The sequence below is a fragment of the Saccopteryx leptura genome, chromosome 2, assembly GCF_036850995.1.
Source record: "Saccopteryx leptura isolate mSacLep1 chromosome 2, mSacLep1_pri_phased_curated, whole genome shotgun sequence".
NCBI lineage: Eukaryota > Metazoa > Chordata > Mammalia > Chiroptera > Emballonuridae > Saccopteryx > Saccopteryx leptura.
This window is the reverse complement of record NC_089504.1, coordinates 290464514-290484484: the sequence shown is the minus strand read 5'-3', so window position 1 is coordinate 290484484 and position 19971 is coordinate 290464514. Positions and strand designations below refer to the sequence as shown.

The window sequence follows — 19971 nt, the reverse complement described above, 5'->3', positions numbered from 1 at the left end:
GTCGTATGTCCACATTACAGTGGATACATATTCCGGATCTATAGTAACCTCTGTCAGAACAGGAGAGGCTGCTAAGCATGTTATCTATAGCTCATTGTCTGTATGCATTGTTCTATTATTGGATTTCCTAAACTGGCTAAACTGAAAATGCTCCTGCATATGGAGCAAAAGCATTTACTGTATTTTGTCATGCTTACAATCTTTAAAGTTAAGGTATTATTAAAGTGTACTCAGCAAACATTTTAAGGTCAATTAAAAAAAAAATTTTAAAAGGGGGTAGTCATATCCTGGAACTCCTACGGGTCTACCATATCATGCTTCTTACTTAAAAAAAAAATTACATTTCTTTTGAATGCTGATGAACAGGAGACACCAAATCTTTTTCGCCTGCAAACTACTACCTTCTTTATTAGATCCAGCTAATAACACTGTTTTGTCTTTTTCCAAATAGCTCCAGATATATGGAAAAGATTTATATAGGCGGATGGAGATCCTCAAACCCCTCAGTGAGATCTTCTGAGCATGGCTTTTAAGATACCTAGAGGCAGAAAAAGCCCAATAGAGATCAGGGGAACTACCAGCTTTTAGGATACACCCTTAAAGGCTCCAATACCCCAAAGGGGTCTCATAGGATGCCATCTGGGTCCTGCTTCAATAGTGGAAAGGAAGGTCATTGAGCTAAAGCCTGCCAGGCTTACATGCCTCTGCTGTGAGGAAACAGGGACACTGGAAGGTAGGCTTCCCCCTCGCTCCTCTAAGGGAGGGTTCAGTCTCTTCCAGCCCTGCTCCAGCCACCTATGACCTAACCTTGCCCAGAATGCTGGGGTTAGCCACTGAAGGCTGAAGGTGCCCAGGGCCGTTGGTCCCATCTATGACACTGTGGACGAGCCTAGGGTATTTCTTCCAAGAAGCAGGTAAACTGATCTCATTTGCACAAGGGCCACTTAACTATGTTTTGCCTGAATAGTCAGGTTTTTTATTCTTCCCTCAAAGATCTCTGTTGTGGGTGTTGATAGTCCTATTTTCTGCTGCTTTGCTTAATATATCGTGTTTCCTTTATCCCTCCTACCTCAATGCCCCACTCATATTTCAGGGTGGGACCTACTCCTAATTTAGAGCTCTCTTTCCCCCTTTTGCCAACTTCTATTATGAATCTACCTTTGCCACCCAGCTTAGAGTATCCCAAGGTTCTCTTTACCATGCCACAGTCACAGAGCTCCAGGGAAAAGCAACCTGGTCTCATCTCTCCAGGAAAAGGAGAACAGAAGCTCCATATCCACGCATGCTGCAAATGGCTTTTTCCAATCTACCTGAATCATTACCAGCTAGAAGCAGTGGTCTTTGGGACTTGGACATGAGCTGCAAAGTATAGAATGGTGACAACAATTCCAGTGCCATGAGGACTTTTCCTGGATGTGGTCTTTTCCTGGACTCCTGCTCCCTGTGACAGCTCCTAACAGACTGAACTGTGGTTGGGTTGCATTTTTCAGGAATTTGGCATGGTGATGGGGCCAACTTGGACTTGGTGAACATGTTAAGGACACTACTCTTTTATGGATTCTTGCTGTATTGGTCAAGAGTTTGCTTAAAGGCTTTTAATCACTGTAAAAAAAAAAATAGAAGACTAGATAAAGAAGATGGGGCACATATACACCATGGTATACTATTCAGCTAGAAGAAATGATGACATCAGATCACTTACAGCAGAATGGTGGAATCTTGATAACATTATGCAGAGTGAAATAAGTGAATCAGAAAAAACCAAGAACTGCAGAATTCCATATATTGGTGGGACATAAAAACGAGAGACTAAGAGACATGGACAGGCGTGGGGTGGTTACGGGGGGTGGGGGGAGGGGAGGAAGGAGAGGGGAAGGGGGTGGGGGAGGGGTACAAAGAAAACTGGATAGGGGTGACGAAGGATGATCTCTCTTTGGGTGATGGGTATGCAGCAGAACTGAATGACAAGATAAACTGGAAATGTTTTCTTTGAATATATGTACCCTGATTTCTTGATGTCACCCCATTAAAATAAAAATTTATTTATAAAAAAAAAGAATACAGAGTGGGGCAAAAGTAGATTTATAGTTGTTCGTATGTAAAAATAATACAATAATTAAGAAATACTAATGCAGGAATAAACTGTGTTTCTCATACTCAAAAGTGTAAATCTATTTTTGCTCTACTCTGTATGTAAAGGAGACATTAACATTTGTTAATTGTTCTTACTTAGTAAGCTTTTTATGTGTACAAAACTTTTCCCAATAACATTTTAATTACCTAAAGGGAAAGACTGTGAATTATATATTCTTTAAGGTGAATAGCTTTTCTAAAAGAAATATAGTGAAAAAAATAACCACTTGGGTATACTTAGACAACCTGGATCTAAAACCCACTAGTGTTTAACTCATTTTTGTGTATATATGTTTTCTAATTTTTTCTTGTTTTTACCAAACTAAATCATTTAGTTTTGTAATTTGTTCTGTTATACTATATGATGTTTATTAGAACATTTTTTACACCTTGTATTGATATGTACATAACATTTTATTATATGAATGTATTATAGTTTATTTAACCACTCCTTTTTAATATTTTAATTGTTTATAGTTTTTTTATTACTATACGCTATGGCATGTATAGTGTGATGAATATCTTGTAGCTAAATTGTTGTGCACACTGTGGTTATACTTTTAGAGTCATATGCCCCTCCAAATGATCACTCAGATCTCTCATAACCAGCACAGTTTGATAAATGAAAGGGTTGATGTATTTTATAGGTAGCACATCATTTGTGTTTAAGTAGAAAAATATTTTTACATGTTGTGCATGCATATAATAATGCATTGAGGGCCTTGTGTAATCAACATGTATTTGTGCTCATGTTATAGGATTTTCTTTCAGTGCAATTAGATGACCAAGAAATAGCAGTTGAATAAACAAATGAGAAAAGTCATATGAGTTCAGCTCTGAACTTTAGTAGTCATTAGGCCTTAGACAAATTTAGAAACCTGTTTGATTTTTTTATTTGGAAATGAGAAGGAAAGAGTGATATTGTCTAGAAATTCCAGAACTATAGGTGATTAAATTTATAACATATGTAAAAACATTTAGCAAAAATGTTTGGCTTATATTGCAGTCTGTTGAATTAACAACTCTGAGAGGGCTGAGACTTTGTGTGCCTTGATCACTTAAATCACCAGCCCAGAACTGTGCCTGGAACACAGTAGGTACTCAAATATTTGTTAAGTGAAAAAAAATTGAGAGAAGTGTACTAAAATGAAAGAGTCCTGGACCAGAATTAAAAGAACTGGGCTGATTCCAGCCCTATCTCTAGCTCTATAACTTTGGTTCTTTTATTTTATTTCTATAGATTTAATATCCTCATGAAAACTGAAAGGTATGCAATAATCTTCATTTTTTGAGTACTCACCTTATATTTTACACGCATTATTTTTACCCTTCATAACAATTGTGAAAGGTAGGAACTGTCATCCCTGTTTTACAGCCAAAGATATTTAAGCTTGAAGAGATTATGTAACTTGCTCATGTTAGATTATTAGGCCTCAGACAAGTTTCTAAACCATGAAAACTTAGGTATTCATGATTTCAAAATCTGAATTCTTTAAAGTACATCAGGCTGTCTCCCTGCTAATGGCCAAGGCACTCTTCAAGCTCTAACAATTTATGAATCTGTTCTATTCTACGCTGGCCATAAATATATTTGGTGGATCAATGAGTATTTTAAATTTCTAGAAACAATGGTAGGAAAAAAATTGGTCTAATGATTTTATAGAGAAATATTTTTATTATACGTTAACTTGGAACTTATTATCACTTGGAACCATCCTAACTCTGGAATAATAAATTTCGTTTTCACAGTCCCTGTCCACTGCCTCTTTTCCTTATAGCTCTCCCATTTATCAATTCCCAATATATATTCCCAATATTTGAAACCTCAGTCCACAGACCTACATCTCTTAGTCCTTGCCTGTACGCACTAGCTTTCTTCTCCTGCTTAGCTTCTGTAACAGTTAATTTTATGTGCCAATTTTGCTGACTATGTGAAGGTGTTTTTGGATGAGATTAACATATAAATGGACAGACTTTGAGTAAAGCAGATTATCCTCTATCATGTGATTGGGCCTTATCTAATCAATTAAAAAAGGCCTTACAAAGACTAATCTCTCCTACACAAGAGGAAATTTGCCAGCAGCTGGCTTTCAGACTTGAATGCAACATTGGTTTTTCCTACAGCCTCCAGACTGCTGGACCACCCTGCAGATTTTGGACTTGCCAGCTTTAATTATCATGTGAGCTAATTCTTTAAAAAAAAATTTTTTTTTTATTATTGATTTTAGTGAGAGAGGAAGGGAGAGAGAGAGAGAGAGAGAGAGATAGAGAGAGAGAGAGAGAGAGAGGAACATCCATCTGTTCCTGTATGTGCCCTGACTAGGGATTGAATTGGCAACCTTTGCATTTCAGGACAAAGTTCTAACATGTGAGCCAATTCTTTAAACTCTCTCTCTTCTTTCTCTGTCTCTCTTATTTTATATAAACCTACCTTGTGCCCATAATCCCACCTAACCAATTCCCTCAACTTCATAGTTAGTATTCTTGAAAACCTTGTCTTAGTTTTTGTTTTTCTTACAGTCTTCAACCCATTCCAATGAGATATATATGAGATCATTACTGATTACTATGTCACTAAATCACTAGGCATTTTTTAGCACTTAACTTACTTGGTTTCTCTGAAATATGTGACGATAGCTCCTCTTTCTTGCAGCATGTTCTTCCCTAGTTTTTGTGATACCACATACTCCTGGTTTTCCTTTTGCCTCTGTTACAGCTTATTTTAATTCTCCTTTTTAGTTATTTTCTTTTGCCTTTCCTTTAAATGTTGCTATTTCTGAAAATTCTCTTAGCTCAGTTTTTCATCTTCTTATCTTCATGTCCTGAATAATCTTATCTACTCTCTAGGATTCTATTACTACTGATAGGCTGATATTCTCCTTTTATATAACAAATCCAAACCTCTTACTTGAGCTACAGACTCATATAACCAGCTGTCAACTAGTTAATGCTTCCTGAAAGTCTCAAATACATCCCTAACTCAATGTAAATAAACTAAACTTGTCATTTCTCATCACTACAAACCTGAAATCTCATTGTGCTTCCATTTCAATAATGGTACCATTATCCACCCAGTTTCTCCAGCTATAACTCTAATATTATTTTTTATTTCCTCTCCATCATCTCTTCAATATATCACTTACTCCTATTGATTCTATTCTCAAATATATCCACTTTTCTTTTACCACATACCATTATCCTAGTTCAGACTGTCATGTCTCTCACAGGAATTATTGTTATATCTTCTCAATATTCTCTCTACTTCTATTTCCTCTCCAACCCATCCTGCACATTGTAGCCACAGCAATCCTTATAAAATTTCAATCTGGTTAATTATTCCCCTGTCTAAAATGACAATAATTCTTTGTCATGGAGACTAGAGATAAAATAGTGGATTATTTCTGAAACGTGGAGGGCCTTAAATTTCAAACTGAGGAATTTAGACTTTATCTTGCAGAAAATAAACACAATTGTTTTTTTAAAAAAGGAGATGTGACAACAGAAATCAGATTTTAAAATGTTTTTGTAATTCGAGTGCCTGCCATGGATGTCCTGAGGGTTCAGAAAATGATAACCTATTCAAAAATCTACTTTTGTTTTGTTTCAGATTATTGCATGTGACTGTCAATTCTTTATTAACAAGGCAAATATGCTTATTACATGTTACATAGATTATAATCTTCAGCAAATTACAATCCCACTACACTTGCTGAACAAACTCATAATTACTATGACTGAATGAAAATATTAGTAATGTGTAATTAGTAAGGAAGATGGAGCAGAGACGGGTTCATACTTAACTAATGGCCACACTCAGTTCAAGAGGGACTGGGTTCTAGGACTTTGTTTTCTCCTCAGAAAAGAATGGGAGTAATTAAATGCATATGTGAGTTCATAGATCAGAGTCAATGATCTTTGATAGTAATAGGGTCACAGAAAATGAGTTATGTAGGGGCCTTCTCCTTCAATAAATAAACCAGGGATGATAGAAAGGTACTCTGGAGAGGAATTTGGGAGAGAAGTGGAAGAAGTTCAGGTCTGATTGGTTAGAAAGGGAAGATCTTTGAATCTGGAACTAAGCTCTGATGATCACCTTCATCAGTTAATTTCCCCCCATTTTGTGTTAGCTAAAGATAGAGTTGTGGTGAAGGATTATTTGCATTGATTTGCTAGAATTAATTGTTTTTCAATCTTGGTAATAACCTTGGTGATTGCTATTCTAGTCTCATAGTTTGATATGTGAAACAGTGGAGGCCCAGATATGTTAAGTGGCTTGCACAAGGCCATATACAGAGGCAGATTTAACAACAGGAGCAATGAGTGTGTGCCCTGGGTCCACAAAGCCCCAACTTCTGAAGGGGCCCACAAAGCTCCAACTTTACACTTTTTTCTAATGACACCAAGTTTGGTTTCATATGTGAATTTTTTAACATTAATAGTTCATAATATTTTTTATTTATTTTAAAAATATGATTAACATGTATTTTTATTTATTTATTTATTTATTTATTTATTTATTTATTTATTTGTATTTTTCCAAAGCTGGAAACGGGGAGGTAGTCAGACAGACTCCCGCATGCGCCCAACCGGGATCCACCCGGCATGCCCACCAGGGGGCGACGCTCTGCCCATCTGGGGCGTTGCTCTGTTGCAACCAGAGCCATTCTAGCACCTGAGGCAGAGGCCACAGAGCCATCCCCAATGCCTGGGCAAACTTTGCTCCAGTGGAGCCTTGGCTGTGGGAGGGGAAGAGAGAGACAGAGAGGAAGGAGAGGGGGAGGGGTGGAGAAGCAGATGGGTGCTTTTCCTGTGTGCCCTGGCCGGGAATCGAACCTGGGACTCCCACACGCCAGGCCGAGGCTCTACCACTGAGCCAACTGGCCAGGGCCAACATGTATTTTTATTTTTCTTGTCTCTCTCTTTTTAAAAATATTTTCTTGTGCACCCAGGGCCTTAACTAACCTTAATCCACCTCTGGCGGCCTGACCTGTGGTGGCGCAGTGGATGGAGCATTGACCTGGAAATGCTGAGGTTGCCGGTTCAAAACCCTGGGCTTGTCTGGTCAAGGCACATATGGGAGTTGATGCTTCCGGCTCCTCCCTCTTCTCTCTCTCTGTCTCTCTCTCCTCTCTAAAAATGAATAAATAAAAAAAAAATTTAAAAAAATCCACCTCTGGCCACATAGATAGTAAAGTGAAGAAATAGGTCAGAGTAACTATTTTACCACTATATGAAGATTGCCTAATTCTTATATTCTTAGTAGCATTCTTTGCACCGCACCATAGAAACCACGACAGATTTCTTTTTCTTTTCTCTCTTTTCTTTTCTTATTAAGTGAGAGGTGGGGAGGCAGAGAGACAGACTCCTGCATGCACCCTGACCAGGATCCACCCAGCAAGCCCCCTAGCTGGCAATGCTCCATCCATCTGAGACCGCTGCTTCATTGCTTGGCCACTGAGCTATTTTAGCACCTGAAGGGAGGCCATGAAGCAATCTTCAATGCCTGGAGCCAACTTTGCTCAAACCATTCAAGCCATGGCTGTTGGAGAAGAAGCAAGAGAGAGAGAGAGAGAGAGAGAGAGAGAGAGAGGAAGAGAAGTAGAAGGGGGAGAAGTGAAGAAGCAGATGGTTGCTTCTGTGTGTGACCTGACTGGGAATTGAACCTAGATGTCCATACACCAGGCTGACACTCTACCTTTGAGCCAACCGGCCAGGGTCGAAACTATGATAGATTTAATTAAAAAAATGAGTGTCTTTGAGCAACCAGAATAGGCTTGTGTAATGTCAAAGGATAAGGATCATTACAATACAAATAGATTGCTCTGACAACATAATCTCACCTTACATGATATATTAGTTTGCTAGACCTGTCATAACAAAGAGCCACAGATTGGGTGGCTTAACCAACAGAATTTTTTCTCATAATTTTTGAGGCCAGATGTCTAAGATCAAGGTGTCGGGAGGGTTGGTTTCTTCTGAAGGTTATGAAGGAAGGATCTATTCTAGGCCTCTATCCTTGACTTATTGATGGCCATCTTTTTCCTGTGACTTCACATTCATTGTCTTTGCTCCATCACATATGTTTAAATTTTCTCTTCTTATAAGGACACCATTCATTTTGGATTAGGGCCCACATAATGATTTCATTTCAATTAAATTATCTATTTAAATACTATATCTCCTATATTATACTGTATTCTAAGGTACTGAGGGTTAAGTGTCAACATATGAATCTTCAGGGGGACATATTTCAGTGCATAACATATAGAGACCAGCTTTGCCAGCACACCCCATTCCTCGGCAGCAGCCAAGGTAATGTTAATAGAACTCCCAGTTGTATTAATTGCCTAACAGCCTCAAGCTTCTGCCCATGCAAGGGCATTATCCAAGTGGAGCAGGAGGTTTGGCCTGCCAGCATGTTAAAAGAAGAGCCATAGGGCATGTGCTGGCTGACCCATTTTTTTTAAACTATGTTATAACTGTGATGAAACAATACTTTCTTTTTTGGAAATGGCTTTCTTCATCTTGTAAAGTACTGCAAGAAGTCTGAAGGGTTTTGATTATATTAGTCATAATTATTATTGTTGAACTGTAGCTTAGATGATGAGTGTATATTTCAGGAGTATCCTGAGGCTGGCATTTTAAAGGAGGCTTTCAAATGAGTGACATTGAGGGGATCCTGGGGAAAGCCAGTGAAGCTCTTCCATGGTTTCTGTGAAGATCCTTAAGTAAGGAAAGTATACATTTATCTTAGAATAGTTTTGTAGTCAGAAATCATTTGACAGTGGTGATGTCCCAAGGTAGTGTGTCAGGGAATTCCCCGATTCTGTGCTTGGTGAGCACCTGTTATTTGTGTTAAAGTGAGAGAGAGGCTGGTACTCCTTGCAGAAAATGCCATCTTATTGCATCAGAATGATACTCAGGAGCTTAGCTTTCTTGCCTCCACCACAGATCAAAATGTTGAATGTCTATAACTTACGACACTTTCTAATCTATGACTGTCATAATTGGAAATGATGCTATCCTGGATCAGGGCCTTCTTGAACTTATTCCTGGTACCTAGGTGTGAATACTTGGTAGACTCCAGCAGGTGACACAGGGGTGCTTGGATCACTAGATAATAATTTGATTTTTTGGCATTCACATTCTGACTAGGTTTCCAAATAGACTGTGGTGCTTAAAACAATAGCTCATCTACAATTTCTATAATGCTGAATTGAACTTTCAGGCCACTTTCTACTATTGGTCCATTAGACATCAGAGACAAAGAAGTTGCTCTATTCTTGAAAGAAAATATTAACAAACACTGGGAGCACCATCATTTGTCATGACCAGTGAGCTACTGTTAAAAAGAGCACAGAAAGCTGAGGATAATAAAAATGCCATATTTTTCACTCCATAAGATACACTCTCCCCCCCCCCCCAAATGTGGAGGGAAAAGTGCCCATGCGTCTTATGAAGCGAAAAAACTGGTATTTTATTAAATATTTTAACACACCATTTGGTTCAGAATATTTTTTTTTCTTATTTTCCTCCTTAAAACCCTAGGTATGTCTTATGGAGTGAAAAATATGGTACTTAGGCAGAGAATACTACTTGGGGATGGAAATAATATAGGGTTCACCCTAACAGGAAAAAATGGTTGGGGTAAACAAAGGTGTTGTTTTTCTTTCCCTTTTCATATTTAGACATAGATAATTGTAACCAAAAACCCTTAAGTGAACAGGAACTTCTTTCAGTTCTTAGACCACTAGATCTTGAGTTATGATTTGATGCATAGTTAAAACACACACAAAAAAATTGTTTGCCAAACATTTATTATTAATTTTTATACAGTCTAATTATTTCAACTAGAATGTCTCCAAGGTAGTATCAATGGGTCTTAAAGGATTGCAGGCTGATGGGTCTTCTGAAGGGCCTATAGAAACTTGCCCCCATTTACAAATTTTTCCTTTTCTCTCCTCCAAAACACAGTGATCTCTTATTGGCCCTAGAGCAAGAGAGGTGTTTACAGGATTCTGAGCAGATTCCCTTTCAGGTAAAATGAACAAATGTAGTTATATTCTAAAATTCATCAAAGACTGGGGTAAGAGAACTTCAGCACTAAGACTACAGCAGACACAGTTTTAAAATTTGAGCTCTGGACTTGTTTGAGAAACATCTTGCTTTGCTTTATGATAGTTTAAGTGTTTATGGGGTTAAGTGTAAAAAAAAATCCAATTCAAATTCTAAGACTTAAAAAGCTAAACTTTATTCTTAGCAGATATTTCTTCCAGTTATGGGCTGATAGCACATGGAGTTTTTCTGTAAAAGTCAGTTTCTCTGCACTCGTTATTCAACAGTTGTAAAAATTCAGTCTCCTTGCAGAATCTGTAGTAACTATGCCACAAAAAATGTGAGGCTATTTGGAGGTACTTATTAATGTAATTTAGGCCCAAGAAGAAATACCAGCCTGAACATTAAAAATATCTAAATTCTACACAAGATAGATCAACCACTAAAAAGAAATGACCCAATTCTTTTAAATCTCACATATTATTCTTGTTACTTTTTAAAGCAATAAACTTTGTCCTCCAAACAAAACTCCTTAAACAAATTAAATGTTTTAAAAAATGCACACTAAATCTGCATCAAAGAACAAAGACATCTTGCAGTAAAGAACTATTTGAAAAAAAATAAAAGATAAAAGTACAAGGTACATGAAATGAGTATAGTTTAAATCTCTGGAAAAAGAAAAAGACATTCTAACAAGAGAATTTTCCCACAACCAAAAACATTCGAGTCATTAGATATCCAGTGATTTCCATTTTCCTTTGCTGAAGCTTTGGCGAGCGTCGGGATATGGCAGCATCTCTTAAGGACGGTATTGGGATCTCTGCTCTTGGATGTACTCATAGAGAGGGCTGGAGCGCACTGGGACACTGGCAAACTGACGCTTACCAGGCTCCTCAATTTGCTGACCGCCCTTGTCTTTTTTCTCCCAGAGTTGGCCACGCCTCTGTGCCTCCTCTTGTTGGCGGCGGAGCTGCTCTTCTTCCCGGAATTTTCTTTCCTGTTCTTGGAGGCGTCTCTGCTCTTCTTTGCGCAGTTCCTGTTCCTGATCACGCTTCTTATTCTCCCGAGCAAACTGTTCCTTCTCCCGGTACTGCTGGTCTCGCTCCTGCCGGCGCCTCAATTCTTGCTCCTCCCGACGCCGCTGATCTTCTCGGCGACGTAGCTGCTCTTCTTCCCGTTCCTGAAGAAGCTGTTTTCCTTCACGGAACTTTCTCTCGCGCTCCTGGCGAAGCTGTTGCTCGCGATCCTGGTCGAGCAGTTGCTGTTCCTCCTCATGTAACTTTCCGTCACGCTCTTGGCGACGCAGCCGCTGTTCCCGTTCCTGGAGGAGCTGTTCCTCCTCGCGGAATTTTCTGTCGCGCGCCTGGCGGCGCAACTGTTCTTCCCTTTCCTGAAGGTACTGTTCCTCCTCACCAAACTTTCTGTCGCGACGCAGCTGCTGTTCTTCCCTTTCTTGGAGGAGCTGTTCCTCCGCACGGAATTTTCCGTCTCGTTCCTGGCGGCTCAGCTGTTCTCTTTCCTGGAGGAGCGGTTCCTCCTCACGGAACTCTCTGTAGTGACGCAGCTGCAGTTCTTCTCGTTCCTGGAGGAGCTGTTCCTCTTCACGGAACTTTCTGTCACGCGCCTGGCGGCGCAGCTGCTCTTCCCTTTCATGGAGGAGCGGTTCCTCTTCACGGAACTTTCTGTCGCGCGCCTGGCGGCGCAGTTGTTCTTCCCGTTCCTCGAGGAGCTGTTCCTCTTCACGGAACTTTCTGTCACGCGCCTGGCGGCGCAGCTGCTCTTCCCTTTCATGGAGGAGCTGTTCCTCTTCACGGAACTTTCTGTCGCGCGCCTGGCGGCGCAGTTGTTCTTCCCGTTCCTCAAGGAGCTGTTCCTCTTCACGGAACTTTCTGTCACGCGCCTGGCGGCACAGCTGCTCTTCCCTTTCTAGGAGGAGCTGTTCCTCTTCACGGAACTTTCTGTCGCGTGCCTGGCGGCGCAGTTGTTCTTCCCGTTCCTCGAGGAGCTGTTCCTCTTCACGGAACTTTCTGTCGCGCGCCTGGCGGCGCAGCTGCTCTTCCCTCTCCTGGAGGAGCTGTTCCTCCGCACGGAATTTTCTGTCTCGCTCCTGGCGACGCAGCTGCTGTTCCTCCTCGGGGAACTTTCTGTTTTCTTCCTGAAGACGTCTCTTCTCTACTCTTTCCTCTTTCAGCAGCTGCTCTTCCTCCTGATACTGCCTCTCCAGTTCCTGGAGCCTCTTCTCCTGCTGTTGCTGCTCGTGTTGAGTTGGCTTGGCATACAACGTGTATCGCCGGCGTCTCTGGTTTTCCTCCTCTAATTCCCCCCTCCATTTCTGGTCTCGGCGCAGCTCCTCGTAGCGCCGCTCCCTCTCATTAGGCTCTTGGAGGCGCTCTTCTTCCTCCCGGAACTGCTGCTCCTGCTCCCTCGCCAGTCGCTGTCGGCTCTGCTCTTCCTCACCGAGCAGTTGTCCTGGCTTCTGGCGATGATCTCCCCTCAGCTGCTGGTCCCGCTGCTCCTGCAACGCAAGTCTGGCCGACAGCCTCTGACGGCGCTGCTCACTTTCTTCCTCTGCCTGCCACTTGAGATCATAGCGCTGTTTTTCTTCCTCCTGGCGCAGCCTCCTGTCGCGCTCCTCTCGGAGTGGCTGGCTCTGCCACTGGGCATCCTCTTCCCGCTCTCGCAGCCGCTGCTCGCGCTCCTGGAGCCGCTTCTCCTCCTCTTCCTCTTGTTCCTGGCGGAGCCTCTGCAGTTCCTGCCTGCGTGCCTTCGAGTCAACTTTGCTCTGACGCGCGTCAGCCTCACTTTCCAGCTGCCTCTGCCACCTCAAAGTACGGCTCTCGCCCCGCTCACGGGCCTCTTCCCGCTGCACTTCCTCCTCAGCCAGCTCCTGCTTGCGCCTCCCCTCTTTCTCCCGCCTCAGCTCTTGCTCCAGCCTCTCCTGCTCCTGCCTCTGAAAGAGCGGCTCCTGCTCGCGCCTCAGCTGCTCCAAGAGCGGCTCCTGATCGCGCCTCAGCTCCTGCCCACGCCTCTCCTGCTCGCGCCTCAGCTCCTGCTCGCGCCTCAGCTGCTCCAAGAGCGGCTCCTGATCGCGCCTCAGCTCCTGCCCACGCCTCTCCTGCTCGCGCCTCAGCTGCTCCAAGAGCGGCTCCTGATCGCGCCTCAGCTCCTGCCCACGCCTCTCCTGCTCGCGCCTCAGCTCCTGCTCGCGCCTCAGCTGCTCCAAGAGCGGCTCCTGCTCGCGCCTCAGCTCCTGCTCGCGCCTCAGCTCCTGCTCGCGCCTCAGCTCCTGCTCACGACTCAGCGGCTCCTGCTCGCGCCTCAGCTTCTGCTCTCGTCTCTCCTCCTGCTCGCGCCTCAGCTGCTCCAAGAGCGGCTCCTGCTCGCGCCTCAGCTCCTGCTCACGCTCGCGCCTCAGCTCCTGCTCGCGCCTCAGCTCCTGCTCGCGCCTCAGCTCCTGCCCACGCTCGCGCCTCAGCTCCTGCTCGCGCCTCAGCTGCTCCAAGAGCGGCTCCTGTTCGCGCCTCAGCTCCCGCTCACGCCTCTCCTCCTGCTCGCGCCTCAGCTGCTCCAAGAGCGGCTCCTGCTCGCGCCTCAGCTCCTGCCCACGCCTCTCCTCCTGCTCGCGCCTCAGCTGCTCCAAGAGCGGCTCCTGCTCGCGCCTCAGCTCCTGCTCACGCCTCAGCTCCTGCCCACGCCTCAGCTGCTCCAAGAGCGGCTCCTGCTCGCGCCTCAGCTCCTGCTCACGCCTCTCCTCCTGCTCGCGCCTCAGCTCCTGCTCACGCCTCTCCTCCTGCTCGCGCCTCAGCTCCTGCTCACGCCTCTCGTCCTGCTCGCGCCTCAGCTGCTCCAAGAGCGGCTCCTGCTCGCGCCTCAGCTCCTGCTCCAAGCGCGGCGCCTGCTCGCGTCTCAGCTCCTGCTCGCGCCTCAGTTCCTGCTCCAAGCGCGGCACCTGCTCGCGCCTCAGCTCCTGCTCGCGCCTCAATTCCTGCTCCAAGCGCGGCACCTGCTCGCGCCTCAGCTCCTGCTCGCGCCTCAGCTCCTGCTCCAAGCGCGGCACCTGCTCGCGCCTCAATTCCTGCTCCAAGCGCGGCGCCTGCTCGCGTCTCAGCTCCTGCTCGCGCCTCAGTTCCTGCTCCAAGCGCGGCTCCTGCTCGCGCCTCAGCTCCTGCTCGCGCCTCAGCTCCTGCTCGCGCCTCAGCTCCTGCTCCAAGCGCGGAGCCTGCTCGCGCCTCAGCTCCTGCTCGCGCCTCAGTTCCTGCTCCAAGCGCGGCTCCTGCTCGCGCCTCAGCTCCTGCTCGCGCCTCAGTTCCTGCTCCAAGCGCGGCTCCTGCTCGCGCCTCAGCTCCTGCTCGCGCCTCAATTCCTGCTCCAAGCGCGGCTCCTGCTCGCGCCTCAGCTCCTGCTCGCGCCTCAATTCCTGCTCTAAGCGCGGCTCCTGCTCGCGCCTCAGCTCCTGCTCGCGCCTCAGCTCCTGCTCGCGCCTCAATTCCTGCTCCAAGCGTGGCTCCTGCTCGCGCCTCAGTCCCTGCTCCAAGCGCGGCTCCTGCTCGCGCCTCAGCTCCTGCTCGCGCCTCAGCTCCTGCTCGCGCCTCAGTTCCTGCTCCAAGCGCCGCTCCTGCTCGCGCCTCAGTCCCTGCTCCAAGCGCGGTTCCTTCTCGCGCCTCAGCTCCTGCTCGCGCCTCAGCTCCTGCTCGCGCCTCAATTCCTGCTCCAAGCGTGGCTCCTGCTCGCGCCTCAGTCCCTGCTCCAAGCGCGGCTCCTGCTCGCGCCTCAGCTCCTGCTCGCGCCTCAGCTCCTGCTCGCGCCTCAGTTCCTGCTCCAAGCGCCGCTCCTGCTCGCGCCTCAGTCCCTGCTCCAAGCGCGGCTCCTTCTCGCGCCTCAGCTCCTGCTCGCGCCTCAGCTCCTGCTCGCGCCTCAATTCCTGCTCCAAGCGTGGCTCCTGCTCGCGCCTCAGTCCCTGCTCCAAGCGCGGCTCCTGCTCGCGCCTCAGCTCCTGCTCGCGCCTCAGCTCCTGCTCGCGCCTCAGCTCCTGCTCCAAGCGCCGCTCCTGCTCGCGCCTCAGTCCCTGCTCCAAGCGCGGCTCCTGCTCGCGCCTCAGCTCCTGCTCGCGCCTCAGCTCCTGCTCGCGCCTCAGCTCCTGCTCCAAGCGCCGCTCCTGCTCGCGCCTCAGTCCCTGCTCCAAGCGCGGCTCCTTCTCGCGCCTCAGCTCCTGCTCGCGCCTCAGCTCCTGCTCCAAGCGCCGCTCCTGCTCGCGCCTCTCCCCCCGCTCTCGCCTTTCCCCCCGCTCGCGCCTCTCCCCCTGCTCGCGCCTCTCTTCCTGCTGGCGCTTCAGCTTCTGTTCCAAACGCGGTTCCTGCTCGAGCGAGAGGTCTTGCTCGCGCCTCAGCTGCTGCTGGCGCCTTTCCTGCTCCAAGCGCTCCAGACGCCCGCGCCTCAGCCTTTGCAGCTGCTCCTCCTCCAGGCGCCCGCTGCTCAGCTCCTGCCGTTCCCGCCGGGCTAGTTGCTCCTCTTCCTGGCGCTCGCGCTGCTGCTCGTCGAGGCGCTGGCCCTTTCGCTGCTCCTGCATTTCTCGCCTCCGCTCTGGGTCGGAAAACTCCTCAGGCGTCCGCCCCTGGCGCCTCAGCTGCTGCTCTTCCTCCTCACCGCGCGTTTCCCGTTCTCGCCTTTGCAGCCGTTGCTCACGTCTCTCTTGCTTCTCTCTTTGCTCCTCTTCCTCAGCGAGCTCCCTGTTTTGTTCCTGCCTCTTCTGCCTGCCGCCTTCTTCCAGCTCCCTGTCCCGGGGCTCAAATCTCCATTGGTCTTCTTTCCTGGAATCTTGTAACGGGTTCCCCTTTCCCTCACACTCGGCTTCCTTTTCCTCTAGCCCTGAGGCCTCAGCGAGAGCGTAATAACAAGCTTGGGCCATTTTGAAAATGAACAGAAGGAACTCATTGAAATCCACAAGCCCGTTACAGTCGCGATCCAGAAGTTCCAGGATCAGATCTACCGTGTCAGGATCATGTGGTCTCTATGAAAAAAGATGGGGAAAAAAAATTTTTTTTTTACAATGTACTATCTACAGGAAGTAAACTTTCATACATACAGTGTATATTTTATGATATGCTGATACTTAAAAGACATTAAGAGCTATTAGAAAAACCCCAGTGTGCATGGTAGAGTTTTGTTGTCCCCAGGTAAAATGTGAATACTTCATGTTATAGCATGCATTTGTTGGAAATGTTTGCATTTTGTAATTAAGGGCTGATTAAAGAAATACAAGTTCTTTTTTAACAGTTGCATGATTCTTTTAATACATATTAGAAAAAAATTACTAGAATATCAGTTTGTGATTTCACAGATAATACTGTTTAGACACTAAATGAAATAAATGAGCTGTTTTACAGAAACACCTGAAGTAAATAATAGTGGTTCATAGATATTCTAAAAATTGTGATGGTAGCGTTTGACTGCCCATGTTTAAGCACAGGTTCTCTTTAGCTGGTGAATAAGAATGAACTCATCCTCAAGAAAAAATAAAATAGAAATTTATGAAAATTTGCAGCAGCCATTTCTGTCTGAAAAAGCTAGTACCTCTGATTGGACTTTCATCCCATGTTTGAAAACAGAAGAAAATATTTATGGTAGCACCATTTTACCAGCGAGCAGTCTGATCATAATTATTGAAATTTGGAAATAAGTTTAAGTTCCTTCCAAGTCTAGTTTGATCTGATATCTTTGATGATAACTTCCCACGACCAGTTCATATATAATGACATTGCCATCAAGCACATGAAATAATTGCTAGTAACTTTTTTAGTACTTAGAGTAGAATGCTAGTTAAGTACCTTTGGGCTCAAATGACTGGGGATGTAGTGTAGTGTTGTCATGGTGTAAAATGAATATAAAATCGCTATTCCTTGCTCTGGACACTCCAGAGAAGAAATTTTGTAATCGCAAATCAATACAGAAATTTTCTTTTGTTCTTGTTTCTTACCTGAAGGACAGCTGTAAATTCTCTTTCAAGGAGGTTCTTCAGGTCTTTCTTGCATAGTGCTGCCCCATCACAATCATGTGAGGCATATTGGTTGAACACTTCAGTGATATCAAAGATGCTTCTCAGAAGTGGAGACATTTTTTTTCTTCTTTGAGTTCAAGTAAACCTAAAACAATAAAATGGGACCCAGAATCAAAACTTTGTTTCTGATCTTGATAAGGTATCAGTCACACTGTTTTGGGTAGATCCCTATATAATTTGACTCTACAAGAGTAGTTATTTTTAGTCTGGGCTCAGAACATTTTATCTTTGAATATTGTACTTATAAAGGGAAAGAGAGATCATGAAAAACTTCAAACTAGGGAATTATCTTTAGACTATCCTGTAGTCAGCTTTTAGATTGTTCACCCACTTTGGGTTATCCATCTCATTTTCTTCTCTCTTTTTATGCTCCCTAACATATTTTAGGTCAGACAGTGTAGAGAGAATTGTAGAAAATTTAACTGCATATGTTGCTATTCATAGCATCTTCCTCTAAAGTTGTACAAAAAGGATAGGTGAAAGCCAAAAGTGAAGAAAGATCTGATAGTATCTTAAAGTATGTAGAAGAAACCATTTACATCTAATTGTGATAGCAAAACATTTGATGGTAACTAGAACATTAGAAAAAGAATGTGGATTATTTCCCAACATTATAGTTTATAAGAGATCTAGGAGTATAATTAATTCATAAGACACCAGTTCTAAGATTAAACAGTACTTCTTCTTAGTCAAAGGTGGCATTGTAATATTCAGATATACCAGTGCAGAAAACAAAGACTGCATGTTATCTGCCTTAACTAAGATATGCTATAGATATTCAATTATTGAAAACTTCTGAGAGGTACTTTTGACTAGTCACCAGAGTCAATAGATCAAACTGAACCTTGACAACTTTGGATAATACTGCTCTCATGGTTGGCTTTTGTTAAACCCAAAGAAACCATTTGAATCTTGGTATTATAAAAGATGGGACTTAGCTAAAAGCAGATCACTGTTAAAGAAATACATGGAAAGTTTCACTGGTTGGGTGAGTATAGTAATTCATTTAGCTGGCTCCTTGAATTACTTTTCAACTCCAATCCCTCAGATGCCATAACTACATGAAGATGGCCCATATTGGGTAGAACCAATATAGAAAGAGAACCACAGTGAGATGGAAATTTTTGGAAAGATGAACCCCATCAGAGTCACACATAACTATCTTCCAACCCCTGATATGCAAAAACACAAAGTTCAAAGTCTTGGGAGAAAGGCCATGTCTCTATTTGAGTAATGGCTTCAATGATAAGAAGATGGCATGAAGTTAGAAATCCTTGTAAGATACTGATGTCTACTGGCACCATATACCCCCTTTACCTGCTTCCCACCAACACCTACAACAATTGAAAAATGAAGAATCATAGAGAAGAACATGATCCCACTGGAAAAGACTTACCCACTTCACCAGAGGGAGAAGTTGAGTGCTCGCTGACACCACTGGCAAGTGTACTGGGCAGCTGGGAACTGGGCCTTTTATATGGGTTTTAATTGTACCCTGAAGACCAACTTGGGAAGGAGACACCCACTCTGTGGGATGGCCTGATTCATTCCTAACCAAGCCCAGCTCCACCTCTGTCTCTACAAATGGTTTGTTTATCTCACTATTTGCTCACATAGCTATTTGGCATGAGGTTCATGGATTTTGCCTCCTGACAGGGTGCTGGCCCCACCTAACATGAAAGGATAGAATATTGAACAGAATCTCTAATTTTTTAATTGTTAAAATTAAGTAAAACAATAAAACAAAGAAATTAATGTTCAGAATCTTAATTATAATTTCATTACAAAATAGTAACCTCTAAGCCATTTACTTTATGACAAAATGTAATTCTAGATTGGAGTCAAACAGAAACTTTGACAAACTAATGAAAACTTACTAATTTCTTCCTGGGATGTAACAGTCCATGGGGAGCTGCTTAGAGCATTGCCTGAAGCAATTCTAGCACAATGAGAGGATGTAAGGGATTGATTTTAGTTTCTTTTCTAAAAATGTAGGTGGGAAAAAATTGCATTTGTATTCTTGGGTATTATGATGATTTTTGTATGGATTGTGAATTGCTTTCTTACTAAATAATTTTGGATAGTACTTTAAAAATGTTTTCTTAAATTGTTTATAAGAGAACTTGAAATCTGTCAAATTTCATTCTTATTCATTTAAATGAAGTTTGCTCTGTAATTTTTCATTAATGTATTGATGCCCCTGGAGGGGGAAAAAAAAACTGTTGTAATCTGTTTTTGTAGATACAATCATCCTGCTCAGTCCAAGTCACTGATAATTATGACACCGAAACACTTGACTCTGCTTTTCCTAGAAGTGCATTAAGGTACTCAGTCATTCTAGCCCATTATATTTGTCAGGGCTTTCTCAACCCGGTGATCATCTGCAAATCACAGTGCTGTTTTATTGTAAGAGACTGGATTTTATCCCTGATTGTCAGTTACTCCCACTCTTAATTTTGGACTCTGTGAAACTTTGGTTCACAATAGGTTTGTGGAGACTATTAAATGATTCAGTGGATTTTGACATTTTGGTCTTCTCCTTTGTCCAATAGAGTTTGGATTTTTTTTTTTACTTTAAAATTTTTTCTTTTATTTTATGGATTTTTTTAGAGAGAGGGGAAAGTAGGAAACATCAACTTTTAGTAGTTGCTTCCTGTATGTGCTTTGACCCAGCAAGACCAGGGATTTGAACCTGCGACTTCAGCATTCTAGGTCAACACTTTATCCAG

General features: G+C 44.0%; 1 protein-coding gene across 4 annotated transcripts; it reads right to left on the bottom strand.

Annotated features, from left to right (window-relative positions):
- Positions 1–9941: 9941 nt before the first annotated feature.
- On the bottom strand, positions 9942–18687 carry TCHH (trichohyalin). Of its 4 annotated transcripts, none has more exons than XM_066362483.1 (5): positions 18639–18687; positions 17162–17327; positions 13635–16195; positions 12397–13598; positions 9942–12321 (listed from the first exon to the last, which is right to left on the bottom strand). In XM_066362483.1, exons 2-5 carry the CDS (start codon positions 17297–17299, stop codon positions 10988–10990), a joined length of 5235 nt encoding a protein of 1744 aa, XP_066218580.1. In that variant the 5' UTR covers positions 17300–17327; positions 18639–18687; the 3' UTR covers positions 9942–10987. The 4 variants fall into 4 exon arrangements, with proteins under 4 accessions (XP_066218580.1, XP_066218581.1, XP_066218579.1 ...); XM_066362484.1 differs by having other exon boundaries at positions 12397–13153; positions 14192–16195; XM_066362482.1 differs by having other exon boundaries at positions 12397–14209; positions 14246–16195.
- Between the last annotated feature and the right edge of the window lie 1284 nt (positions 18688–19971).

What these genes read in the sequence shown, in the direction of transcription:
- TCHH (XM_066362481.1), bottom strand. Translation starts at nt 17,299, where the DNA reads ATGTCTCCACTTCTGAGAAGCATCTTTGATATCACTGAAGTGTTCAAC. An exon ending in AATTTACAGCTGTCCTTCAG is followed by an intron (nt 16,196 to 17,161) that starts GTAAGAAACAAG and finishes CTTTTTTCATAG; the next exon opens with AGACCACATGATCCTGACAC. An exon ending in GGAACTGGAGAGGCAGTATC is followed by an intron (nt 12,322 to 12,396) that starts AGGAGGAAGAGC and finishes GAAAGTTCCCCG; the next exon opens with AGGAGGAACAGCAGCTGCGT.